The sequence below is a fragment of the Chaetodon trifascialis genome, chromosome 14 (assembly GCF_039877785.1).
Source record: "Chaetodon trifascialis isolate fChaTrf1 chromosome 14, fChaTrf1.hap1, whole genome shotgun sequence".
Taxonomy (NCBI): domain Eukaryota; kingdom Metazoa; phylum Chordata; class Actinopteri; order Chaetodontiformes; family Chaetodontidae; genus Chaetodon; species Chaetodon trifascialis.
Window position 1 is genome coordinate 14,304,566 of NC_092069.1, and position 13,291 is coordinate 14,317,856.

General features: G+C 42.6%; 1 protein-coding gene across 4 annotated transcripts in view; it reads right to left on the minus strand.

Annotated features, from left to right (window-relative positions):
- LOC139342058 (protein unc-79 homolog) overlaps positions 1-9,802 on the minus strand; it is a 32,973-nt gene extending 23,171 nt beyond the window's left edge. For all 4 annotated transcript variants that reach the window (XM_070978928.1, XM_070978927.1, XM_070978926.1 and 1 more), the window contains exons 1-10: positions 9,523-9,802; positions 7,877-7,997; positions 4,308-4,621; positions 3,377-3,547; positions 3,020-3,115; positions 2,863-2,918; positions 2,428-2,557; positions 2,232-2,296; positions 733-821; positions 347-387 (exon numbers count right to left, since the gene is read on the minus strand). In XM_070978928.1, the coding sequence (XP_070835029.1) occupies positions 347-387; positions 733-821; positions 2,232-2,296; positions 2,428-2,557; positions 2,863-2,918; positions 3,020-3,115; positions 3,377-3,547; positions 4,308-4,621; positions 7,877-7,997; positions 9,523-9,544 (1,105 nt within the window). In that variant the 5' untranslated portion in view covers positions 9,545-9,802. The remainder of the gene's footprint in view (positions 1-346; positions 388-732; positions 822-2,231; positions 2,297-2,427; positions 2,558-2,862; positions 2,919-3,019; positions 3,116-3,376; positions 3,548-4,307; positions 4,622-7,876; positions 7,998-9,522) is intronic.
- Positions 9,803-13,291: the final 3,489 nt, after the last annotated feature.

Sequence of the window (13,291 nt, forward strand, 5' to 3'; positions counted from 1 at the left end):
ACAGTATACAGCAGCTTTTTTTTACATGTAACACAACTCAAACAACAGCTAAATAATATTCATTCATAATGTAACAATTGCTTTAAATGTCTCTTTTTGCACAAAAAGCGTTGTGCTTATATTATGGAGAAAACAACTCTTTTTATACTATGAGCATAATCACAGCAAATATGTGTCCCTAAACTAAGCCCTGTATCATATTATTGTGCTAACAACCTTTCTGTATATTGAAGATTATACTGAACGTATTCCATGTATATCCAATTTAATTCAGCATGTCTCTTTGTCTGTGAGGAGCGAGACAGCGTGAAAGGCAGTCAAACACCTTTTGTTTGTGAACTCTCACCTTGGGGCAGGAGTACATCAACAAGCCATTCAGCGTGGTCTCTGAAAAGGTCAAAGAAATGTATAAACAACGCTTGATGTCAGAGCCTACACTAATCCCACTTAAACACAGCAGTCTCGACCTCTAACGCAAAATTATCTTCCTCAACATCGAAGAAAACACCAAATTGCACACCCATACAGTTCTAACACGCTACATGCTGGAGAGAAGAGGAACAAGTGGCTGCGTGGTTTTGTGATGATGATCTCATTATCGGCATGAGGGAATTACGTAACCATGGCGATGTATTTCCCCTGGGTTAAAGTGAGGAATAATGAGGCAGGCATGTTTGGGATGACAACTTATTGAAAGAGGGGGAGGAGAAAAGAGGCGAAACAGATGCATACCCTGCTATCCTCTGGCTGCACTCCTCACATATATAAAGAGGAGGGGGCTTGTCTCCCAGGGCAACGGAAAGAGTAGGATCTATACACATCTGCAAAGTAAGACAGGTGACGTTAGAATATGGACGTGGTATTTAAAATGTGAGTTTATTGTGATGTTGAAGTTTCATTTTCATGCAAACAAGAGGACAGGAAACAAGTTCTGCTCATTTAGGGACCGTACAAAAATTTCCAGGATGGGGCAGGGGACTGAACATTATGCTTCACCTTTAAAAGTTATATAACATACTGGAATTAGTGCACATCATTTTGCCATTAATAAAAAGAAATGTGCACCAGGAGTTTAAGATGGTGTACTTCAGTTTTAACCTTGTTAATGGGGGGATAATTTTGACATAGCCACCAAATGAAAGAATTAGCAAATACTAAAATTATGGCAAACATAACAAAGTGATGCATCCTGTCCAGCTCATATTCTGGAAATTCTTTATTTTTGAATAAAGAGTCATCCCTGAAATTTACTATGAAATGTTTGCATTTTGTGACATATTTAACTGTCTGTGTTCTGTTAAAATGCAGTACAAGGTCAAGGTGGGAATCACCATAGAATAGTGACCAATGACGTGCTCTCTGAAGAGATAGACTACAGTTCATTCAGCGACAAAAAAAACACACTCATCCTTTTCCAAACTCCCTTTGCCCCGAACAATTTTCTTACAGTCCCTTAGAATAGACTACACACACTGCATTTACTGCAGCTAATGTTTTCTATTTGTCCTTTCACACAGTCCTCTCTGAGGGTAATGCATCATGATCTTGCCCAAGAAATCAGGTGAGGCCTATACCTGTCTCCCCACGTCTCTGTGTGGATGGTCGCGCACATATGCTGCACTCTGTTCTCTCGCAACCTGTGCCTGGCCCTGTGCTAAACCTCAGTGCTCATGGCCTCAATGTTCAGATGGTGCACCGCAATTTACTGTGCTCACTTGATGCCACCCTACCCTCAAGGGCTGCGTGGGGTCAATGCTTCCAATTAAGCCCCCCTCCTCCTGTACCCCCCTCCCTGCTCCTGGTAATTGAAATCCAGCCCCTGTCCATGCCCCTGTTTCGACTCTATTTGTCAGTTTTGAGCACAGTTGAGAAAAGGAAGGCAGAGCTGATAAAGCAGAGCAGCAGCAGCAGAGACTGGTGTAAAGTAGCATTGAAGCTGATATCATTACCCCATTCCCACAGCTGCTCGTGCATGCACTAATTTATTTACCAAGGGGTTCACAAAAGCAAACATGGCGATTCGCTCGGTTGAACCCGGCAAGGCAATCTGGCACATGCCCCATGCATCCCCAATTGAATACAGGGAGCTCTGCTAATCTATCCCCTTGCAGTAACAAGGCATTATAGACAGCATGTGGGGTCTTTTTTATGCATCCGACAACCATAAATGTACCAGTGATGGGCGTTAGTGTTGAAGGCTTGTTTACTGTATTTTTTAAGGCTGAAATCACCTTGACTGCAGGTTTATTGATGGCATTGTGGCACTCGATATGTTGACAATGGATGGGGTTCCAGGCTGATCCGGGAAATTGAATACAGACAGAAGATTGGCAGTAGGGGAGGAGAAAAAGAGAAAAATATGAGATAGGTTAGACCTTCAGTTCAAGGACAGATCAAGCAGCAGATGCGGCATTAAGGAAGTCTGACCTGTGTACTGCAGCCCCCTGTATTCACTGATGGCTCCTGGTGGCTTCAGGTTGGGCCAGTAATGAAACAGCATCTGCACAGCTGGAGGCTTTACTTGGGACGGGCCATAGGAAATGACATAAAGAAGGTCCTGCACACAGTATAAACATCATCAGTAATTACAAAGTGCAATGACATTCAAAGACATACTAATGAACAGAAGGCAACTAGCTGAAGGTTTTCATTCCAACATGCTTTATATCCATTTTGTAGACTAACTGCTACCTCGTGTAGTTTTATATTCAAAGTTTTAGGCAGAGACATATGCTCATTCGCCAGACAGAGAGATTACAAAAGCTGCAGGAACAGAGGCTAGCCCGAATGTGACACTATGGTTTTGGCTCTCTGTTCGGAATGAAACTCTTCCATTGTGCTTTACATGACCACATGTAGTACCTTCCACACTTCCTGTTTGTGCTTCATCAGACACTCCAACAATTGACAGTGATAGACTGGAAAGAAGTAGAGAAGAGAGGCATCACTACACAGCATTCCAGTGTGGATTATATTTGAATGCATGCTTCAAATGCAGCCCCTGCGATAGCTCGCTCACCTGGATTTGAGGTGTACTGCATTGCAATCATGAGCATGGATGAGGCAGACAGATTGACATAGGCCGGGACTCCCCCTTCCCTCCGAGTGGAGCCCACTACAGGCGAGCAAAGAAGAGAAAGAGAGAGAATTGTAATTACTTATAAGATCATTTTAAGGCACAGTTTAAAATGGTAGTATAGATAGTAGCATTGGTTTATGTAATTCAGAGTGTTTGGAGGTAAATGTCAAAGCTTATTGTTTAATGTTTTGATAAGACTTAATGGCATAACAATCACCAATTAACTCACCATAAAGGTACAGTTTCAATATGACAGGAGGCAAAATACTTGTCTAAATAATGATAGGTCATACTCACAAATAGCCATGGGGAGGAAAGAGGTGCTCAGGTACTCAATGATGTCTTTGTGGAGGAAAGGGGGAAATGTGGCTAAAGTGGAGATCATAGTATAGGGCAAAGTGCTGAGAATATCATCACTGAGAAAGGGCAGGAGGCAAGTTGTTGTGTAAAATATGGACTGTCCCAGATCTGATGAGAAAAGGAAAAGGCGAAAAAAAAAAAAAAGAGAGACAAAGAGAGATACACAGACACTCATTCAATTAACAGTACATACAGTATACACATACTGTATGCAGCCACAGATGTCACAGTTACATCAAATTTCAGGCATTTAACAGTATAACAGTGGAAAAAAAAGAGAACATTTAGAATACGAGGTTCAGCTGAGGGCAGTGAGCTTTCTTTAAAAACCACTGAAATATAGTTTGCCCTCAGGAAAAGTAGAGCATTCTAGTCAAAGAGATGGGTTTTTATGCTTTTGAGCTTTTTTTAACAGTGGTAAAATATTCATGAACAACAAGAGCACTGACTGTGATGCAGCCTTGAGCCCGTGAAAAACAGTGTGGTAATAAGTCATTCTCAGATGTATTCTAAATGTACTTAAAAGAATAAAACATTACATTTTCCTACGTGTGCTTCTCCATTTAACTTACATATTTGCACAGGACGACATAAGAAAAACATTTCTCCCACTTAACATAGCAAACATGCAGTCAAGTATGATACACAGAAGAGGAGGCCTATGTCTGGTGTATCCAATGGCTTATGAACGATTAAGTTGACAGGATCCAGCGTGCTCCCAATCACCCCATGCATCCCTCAAGATCCTCAGCAGGACTTCTCTCCTCCAGTTATAAAAGAGGCCAAAAAAGCAGCAGCGGCTTCATGCAGAGGCCAGACGGCTTGGGGATGATGATGACAAACAGTGGTGCACTGGGCCTTGACTCACCATGCTGACCGTGCTGCAGCAGGGGCACCAGGTCAAGCAGGGTCACGAGGGTCACATAGAGGCCCTGATAGTCCAGAGAGGGGTACTCTGAGAGCTGAGCGTCCCGACTCTGCTGCCCCTGCCCCCCGCGGTCTGACGGGGCATCGCGCAGAACGCTGTAAAGGAGGGAGCGAGTAACTGTAGGGTTGATGGAACTGACTTGTGGTCTTAGAGATGGGGTGAGTGGGAATGGCACAGGAAAAAGACACATGGTCATGGGCACGGCCAAATTGGAAGCTTCCTGGTTCTCCTTCCTGCCTGTGCGGGACAGAATGCTGCTCCGGGGCGGGAGGGGAGGGGAGGGAGGGTAGGGGAAGGGAACAAGGGAAAAAAAGAGACAACAAAGACACAAAAAAACAGCACATTACATTGAAATGGCACTACAGAGACAGCGTAAATAGAAAAAAACAAACCCAGATAAACCCCACATAGGATGCAGTGTCTCACTATTTGACTATCACTGAAGGCACGGGCAATTTTTCCCTGCTTTGTCTGTTCAGAGTGACTTTAATTCAATTTATCTCATTTTGTCTGTCTTTGCACTTGGAAAACAAAAAAAAAAACATGAGCACAAACTGCAATGATCACTGCATCTCATGCGTATCTGGTGACAAGGAGCAAAAATATAAAAAATGGCATGTTTTCAGTGGCAACCCCATACTTCTCCAAAAAGGCACAGTGCAAATGACTGTCCCTCGATGGCTGCCGTCTTCCAATCAGCAAGGTCAGAGGCTACCATGCGAAAAAGGCCAATGAGCCGTGGAATTTAAAAAAGAAAAATTTCCTTGTCTTTAGTGGGGCTGTCAAGGATGGGAGTGACACCAAATTGGTTCGGGAAAATACAGAGGTGACACTTTTGAAACATGCTTCAGCCAGTAATAAACATGTGTGTGAGGTTAGATCAAGTGCTCCTGGGTCACAGCACATGTTTATTGCACCAGAGAAATAATGTCTGTATGCATACGTTATGATACTGTATCAGTATCATCAGGAGAAATAATGAGATCCAACAGGCATATGGATTCAGGTTTCTAAAATAAATGTAACAACTAATCTACAGTAGAGGAGAAACTATAATGACAAAGAAATAGGTTGTATCAGGGGGAGATGACTGGTAGCATTATGTTTGTGAGCTAATGCAGGATGGACAATTGTGTTTGCTGTCCCCTGGGGAAGGTGGTGGACATATTCAATTTTAAGAGAGGAAAAACAAAAGGAAAAAACTAGTTGGGTAGAGTGTGGAGCGTCTAGGGTGGAGGAGGGGGGAGGGGGGGCCAGAGAGCATTGCTCTTTTTACTGCACGTTATCACAGAGCTAAGCTGTTCTATCAGGCAAATGATTGGGATTTATCATGAGAGCCCAGATTATAAATGCTGATGTATTATTTTGTTACTATTATTATTTTATTTTGAAAGGTCACTCAAAAAGTGGAGTTACAGCATTCTCGGCAAGTGAGAAAGGGGATTTCATTAAGATTTTACTCACATAACATCAGCAGAATGTAACATTTTCTGACTCATCCCCTCAAAGTTATACTCTGTAAGATTTCAGTCAGTGTAGATTCATTCAGAAAAGCTGCGTCTTTATCCAGCTTAAACTCCAACAGGACTGACTCGCAACAGCAGACTGTATCTCAGAGTATGACTTTTTCACTGCCCATTTCTCATATAGAAAACATCATTATTTTGAACAATGAACATCGACATAAACAGACACACTCACACGCACACACTGAACACAGACACGTAAACACACACACACGCACATATGTGCATACACGCAAACATACGAACGACACAGAAAGTTACAGACATGTACGACACGTAAAACACATGTAGAAATGCACTGGTACGGACACATGACATAACATTGACTGTCAAGCCCTGCGCTGTCAATACAAAATCACTGACTATGTGTGTAGCAGTATTTCAAAGCACAGTCACACTTCCTAAATAGCAGATTTTCAGGTGTGATGAGGTAGAAACAAAACTTGCCTGACATCTAGAATAATATGGAAACAACACTACACATGATTTCTGCTCCCTGCAGTCATTCCTGTGAGTGATACAGTTTGGCATGAAGTCAGCGTGGCTCACTGATGCAGAGAGCTCGGTCTGACTCGAAGAAATATGACAAAGCCATGCCTCATCTTTCAAGGAGGCACATGTAATTGTCAGTGAATAGAATAATTTAACCCTTCTCCATTTTCTTCTCTGCATCTGACCTGCGCTGAACCTAAAACCAGCGTATGAATCAGCAACCACCTCCTTTGGCCATTTTCAGAGTTTCTTTCCAGGAACATGACGAATGCCTGCTTCACTTCTCAAGGCTCACTACTCCCACTCTCTGGGGGCATAGGTGTATGGATAATCCTGGAGTCCCTGCTGAGGAAACCAGACCCCTCTAAAGGAAGGGGGAAATTATTTGGTCTGCCTATCTGAGGCTACGAGGCTCTGCTTCAGGGAAAATATCAAGCAACTGTTGAAAGTGGCATCACAGCGAGTGACTCCTTCTGCACTCAAACGACGCCGGGCCTCAGAGACAAAATCGTCACTTGAGTTTTCACAGATTCCCACAGTTGCAGCCCCTGTGATGCTCCGCTTGTGCCAAAGGCATTTGAGAGGCCATGTTTAAAACGCTGCCGGTGCGGCGGTGGTAGGTCGACAGCCCTTCAGCAAAGCACAAAGTATCCAGGATACTCTGAGAGCATCACTCAGCAGAGGAATAATCCTTATGGAGCTGAGGCATAAAGTGTAGAATTGAGGCCAGCTGCCAATCTCAAATAGATTGCACCCTAAGCTGATAATAATGATAAAAGTGGGGCATACAACTTCTGCCTCTGGTAATCCCACCCTTTTTGTAAATTAGCTCATTACGTTAGGACAGCACCGCTATTTTCTGTCAAGCCAGCTGGCAGTAAGGCTAAACCATGAGACGTACAGGAATATCCTATCACTGCAGTCCATTTTGATGGAGGAAGAGGGAGGGGGGAAAAAAAGGGAATAGACACATTGTGAAATAAGATGTGTCCAAAATGGCCGCCCACTTGACCTGTGTTGGAGGAGGAAATAACATGCTGTTCTTCCCTGGGCTTTCACAGCCCCCCGGGGAGCAGGCTGACCCTGCAACTGCAGAGTCACAGGAGCTGCCTTCTCCACCGGCCCCTCTGGGAAGGACACAACAGGCCACCCCAGGGAAGCGTTCATCTAGCAGCCGACCGCTGAATCAATAAACATCACTGAGCTGTCTATCTCTGCTTTACAACATAGCTCCATAAGAAATCTGCTACGCTCTCTACAGTACCTTCTTCTACCTTTCAAAGCACGGCAGGTGAGGGGTTGTCGGAGTTGTCCACTTCCCTAACTTCCTTGCTAAATTCACATCAGCCCTTTGAAGGTGTCGCTGTCTTCCCTCTCAGATAGTGTGTCAGAACAAGCTGTTCTGTAAGTTATCTGATCATGAAGGAGGCTAAATATCAAACATTCTACAGTCTGTTACTTCACCTGTTGGCTCCAGAGCAGGGTACTTACCTGAGCAGGGTTTGGGAAAAGTATTTCAGTGTGTTTGCAATGTCTGTTCCGGAGGGCACAGGGTAAATATTGTGTTGCACACGGTTGTGATACTCTTGCAAGTATCGTATCTTAGAGGCAACTAGACAAAATAAAGAGCAGAGTAACAAGCAAAATCAACACTAGTGAGACTCTCATAGAGGGTAAAAATATTCATCTGAGCACAAAGACACGTATGGAGCTGTGTTTCTGGTGCTCCCTGGCTAAGATTCATCTAAGACACTGGGCAGCATGTGACACGGACGCTTTAATTATCAAGTCAGACTTAGAGTCTGTGTTCCCATGGCTGTCTGGCCTTCACCAGGTGACCTTTTTGGTATAGCAGCGAGGTCACAGGAAGCCCTAGAGGAGGCAGTGAACTATTGCTTACAGAAACAAGCCCATGTACAAAAGGTTGCCAGTTCAAGTCCCAAGACAAGCTGGGAAACTGTGGTCAGGGGGTGAACATGAGAGGGGGCTTACTCATCCCTGAGCAGATGATACCGAGGGACATTTCAGCAGTGAGCCCTGCTTTGCTGCTTATGTTGAACCTCTCCCTCGGGCCACTGGTTGAGGTACAAATGTGTTATTGGTCGTTTATGCCTAGTTGAATACGAGTTATAATAAGTTGGAGTGGGTGATCGCTGACCCACTTTCTGTGACTTTGGGCAGTAGTGTTTAGCTTCCTCCCTGACCTGTAAATGACAAACCCGAAAATAAAAATAACAGCTGCGGGCTTTGTGTGGTCAAAGCCTGTGCTGCAACACAAGCTGTGGCTCACATGCTTCTCCCTTTTTAAATTTTAACATCTTGAGTGTGAATTCTTATATTTTTAAGCATTTTGATGCATAAATCCCCTAAAAGCTATACGTAACAGCTGCTAATAGGCTGCTTAATGGCAGAAATGTAGTCACATAAGCAAGGTTCATCTTTTTCTGACACTAGCTGGGTTCATTCTGCCATATATTTACCAGTGAACAAAATCAGCAACACACAACTTTTAGCCAATTGAGATGGAAGCCCCAAACACCAAGTTCGACCCCACATTTGAGGTATATTTTATACCTAAAGGGGGCAATATCTGATGAAAAAGTGTACAGAGATCAGCCTGTAACACGGAGCACAGAGGCTGTTTTCCACCTGTTCAAAAGCAATCGGAGGAAAGAGGAGCACGGCGTGATCAATCCACATTATTGATCAACCTAACGCCACCATATTGCTCAGTAAAGAATCTGCCAGGTCGACCTTGAATCCAGCAGCGCACCTCGCTTTTCGCACGCACCTCATCCAACCACGTCAATCAAATACAAATAAATAAATAAAAAACACACGCAAACATGACGACTGCGCGATCTTAGCCGTGAAATTGTTTTCCCTCAACATGCCGAGAAAACACTCAGACGGACACCGCACAGAGATGCAGGGGGGCTTCCTGTGAGCCCTGAGCCCTCCAGCCATCCTCTGCAGTGAGAGGACGTGTTGCAACCTGCCATGGCAACCGCGGTTTCATCACCAAGGACAGCTCCCCTCAAACGCTTTCTTGGTTAAAACAAAAATCACATTTCCAGTTTGCAAAAAAACCCCATGACCAGACAGGGAAGACACACACCCGCACACGGCGTACTTACACTGCTCTGCCTTCGTAGACATCTCGCAGACACTTGGTGGAACACAAAACCCAGACTGTCAATTGTTTTAGTGTTTTTTTTTTCCCCTCCCCGGCGTTGTGTTTCTCTCAGTCGTGAAAAAGTGAATATACCCCCCTTGCAGCCCAGGCTCGGCTTGATTGTACCACTCTGCGCGATGGATTTATGCGCTGTGGCTTTTCAGCGGCGGTGCCGTCGTTTTCGTGAGCTTTTAGCGGAATTGAAACCAAGACCCATTTTTGTGAGTCGGTTTTTAATTCTAAGATTTAGATCCTTTGACGGCGGAGAGCAATGCTGATTTACGTCTGCCGCGGCATACCTTTCCAAATGGACTGATCCGGCTTTGACAAATTGTCATTCAAGAAATCTCCAACAACCCGATCGGTCCACTTTGGAGTGATTAGCCTATAGGAGGGAAACACCGAGGTGTGTTTACCGAGATATTTCTGCGCATTTGTGCATCTCTGTCGCATATAAAAGGCTAAACATGCAACAGATGGTTGTCACATTGTTCTAATCATGAACATGACGTATGCAGCAGGAAAATCTTAACATATTGTTTTATCTTTTTGGAATAATATGGAATAATACTTCCCAATTTTGGTGACAAGCAGTTAGGTAATATTAATCACCTAATTGAGGCCTAAATTATCATTAAGCCACATTCAATTCAATTCAATGATCCATATAAGTGTTTGATATCATTCTTTAAGTCTGGGATAAATTCAGCCTTTTAAAAATTAAGTTCTGCATCCGTTTTAGGAGGAAAATGCAACTGAAAGATAAACAGACTTGAGCTGATTTGGGAGCAGCGTGTTGTCACTGCAGTCAGCAGCTGAATGACTCCTGAGCTTGTGACTATCATCTGAGTTATGGCTCAAAGTGTGTTGAGGTAAATATTAAGCATTTTCCAAACGTTACAAGAATCAGATCAGTCAACAAATTAGCCTTTTCTTTCTGTCTTTCTTTAAGAAGCACTTTATTTAGAAATGAAACATACCCCCCGCAGATAAAAATCAAACAATTTCATTATCAAGTTTTACTGCCTTTCATAACATTTTACACACTGGAAGGATTTAAGATCAGTAACCGTGCATTCATGGTTGCAGCTCTCTTGCAGAAGGTCTGGCAGGTGATCTCTCTCGGTACTGTGGGATGTGATGCATGATCCATCCAGCGGGGCCCAGGAGAGTCACAGCAAACACACACATGGCAAAGACAGATTGCTGTAAGAAAGTCCATGAGAACATAAATGAACATGCTTAATCAATAGACATTATGTTCTTTGGAATAGAGTTAAACAACTGCATGGCGCATGACATTTAATGTACATTTTAAAGCACCGTATTATAGCCTCCAAACCTGTCCTGTCATCACCTACGAGTTGAATGGTGAGGGTCGAACACCTGAGTCCACAACAGGGGCCCTGATTTCCGTGACTCATCTGGTGACATAACAACAGTGCCCATTTATATCTACCTACCATGATATTCCCTGTGTCCCTCTGCACTTTGGCATTCCTAACTTGAGTTTGGCTTCGCAAAAGCCCCTGTGTACGTCCCAGAGGACAGATCAACAGATTTATAGTGGCATAAACACTGGCCGCTATATTGCAGTTCCATCGTGGGATCCCTTTACAGAGGCCACAGCTTCACACTGACTTATGGATAAGAACTGAATAAAACATCTCTCCCACTCTGCAGGCTGGGGAGCACAGCTCGCTTGAATTCTTCACGTTAGAGGCAGTGAAGTATCACATACCGATTTCCCAAGACTGACTTATACTGTTGGACTGTTGTAGCCCATGCCAACATGGTCTTTATAACTGGATTAATTGCAGTTTAGCACCCAGTTGGCACAGGTGACAACAAAGAGTCCCTGTTTCTGTAGTACATTTTGATAAAGTTGAACAACCTGGGATGTCTATTTATTCAACTTGTACTATACAACTATTAACAAAGATATTCAGTCCTACCACTGGCCCGATCCTTTCCCTTGGTGGCTTGCTGTAGATGGTTGACCTGGGATTTTGCTGAATGGCTTTCCTCAACCTGAAGCAGGTCAGTGTGGGTCTCATAAGGACAGAGAACATCTTTCTGCTCGTGCAGTCACTCTCCCCTACTGTGCAGAAATGTGTCTGCGGAAATATCTCCTCACATCCTGTGAGATACTAACAGATAGCCAGTACTTTCATCTAATTCCCATCACTGTTCCTGGGAGGAGTCACTTCCATGGGCCAAAGACAGTCATGTAAACATACTGACCAAGTTCTCATCAGGATAAGAAATCTGGTCTTGTCTGTGAGACTGCAGGTTAAAATGAACTGAACAGAAAAATACTCCAGTCACAAAACAGTGACTCTACATAATAATGAACTGTTGGCTGCAATTTTGTTGTAAGACGGAGTTGTACTTAAGTTATTAACAGCTGCAATGGAGCTAACATTTCTTCAGAACTTAAAACTTAAAAATCTAGGACTAATGTGGACTAAGTATTTAACATGCTTCCAATAGGTAGGAGTATTATGACAATTAATGTAAACATAGGAATATTTATTACGAAGAAACAGCTTTCAATAACTGTATGAGTGACTCATCACTCATTAAGGGAGAAATGAGTGAGTAAAATCTGCCAAGAGTGAAGATTCTAACCTTTCAGCAAATGTGATAATGAGTCCTTGCACAACAAGACAGTGATGACCATTTTCTGCCATACTTTTTATTTTAAAAAACAAATCAGGTTTATGCATCAGTTCTTATACATAAAGATGATAGAGAAATGTTTAGATTTTGTTTATTGTTGGACATAAAAATGCCAAAAGTGGAACATACATGGTTTGAACTGAAATACTAGATGTGACTGCAGACTTGTCAGGGCAAATGATTTAAGCATAAAACCAGCAAAATTGTCCTGGAAAAAAATTATAACATCCATTCCAGATAGAAATAGCTTTTTTGTTTAGTTTTGTTTTTGAGGTAATTAGCACCAAGCCTAAATGCTAGCTGAAAAACATCCAAAGAATTCAACCTTTATTATCCTATTATCTACAATAACACTTAATATAAACATAGGGTGACTCAGTTCTCTGAATTAATGACTCATATTTCCCTGACTGTCAGATTAGGGGACAGGCTGCTTGAATAAACCTAAAATAGATTAAGCTACTTAATTATGGATGTAAAATACTTCATTATGGATGTAAGAGTAGGCTGATGAGTATAAACGTTTATAGCTTGACTTTGTTCTTGTAGGATTCACATTCAGTTGTTTTTTTCCTTGCTACACATTTAGTGTCATCCCACTTACATGGTATTATGACAAGTCTTTTCAATGTACAACATTCTTAGATTCTATTTATAGCACAAGGCAAAATTGCAAAAATGACCTTGGAGCACAAGGATTATGACTGAAAAGACAAGATACATACGTACTGTAGGCCTCCTGTGGGTGCCAAGGAAGTGCTGGTCTGCATTAGATGTGATGTGTCGCCCTCTACAGGAGGATAAAAGAACTTAAATCGGATGAAGATCAACCAAACTTTCAGCCCTAAGGCCTTTTCTAATAAAATAACTTTAAAAAAAAATGATCTCTTTAACAATTTATTGTTTCGCTTCGAGAAAATATCATATTAGATTACATTAGAAAAATATTGGATCAATTCAAACAGTGTAGTGGGGACCCTCCAGCTGCACGGGGTATATAGATTGAACAGTTTTGAGCTTTAACATAAATATTCGGCTCTGCAAAATCT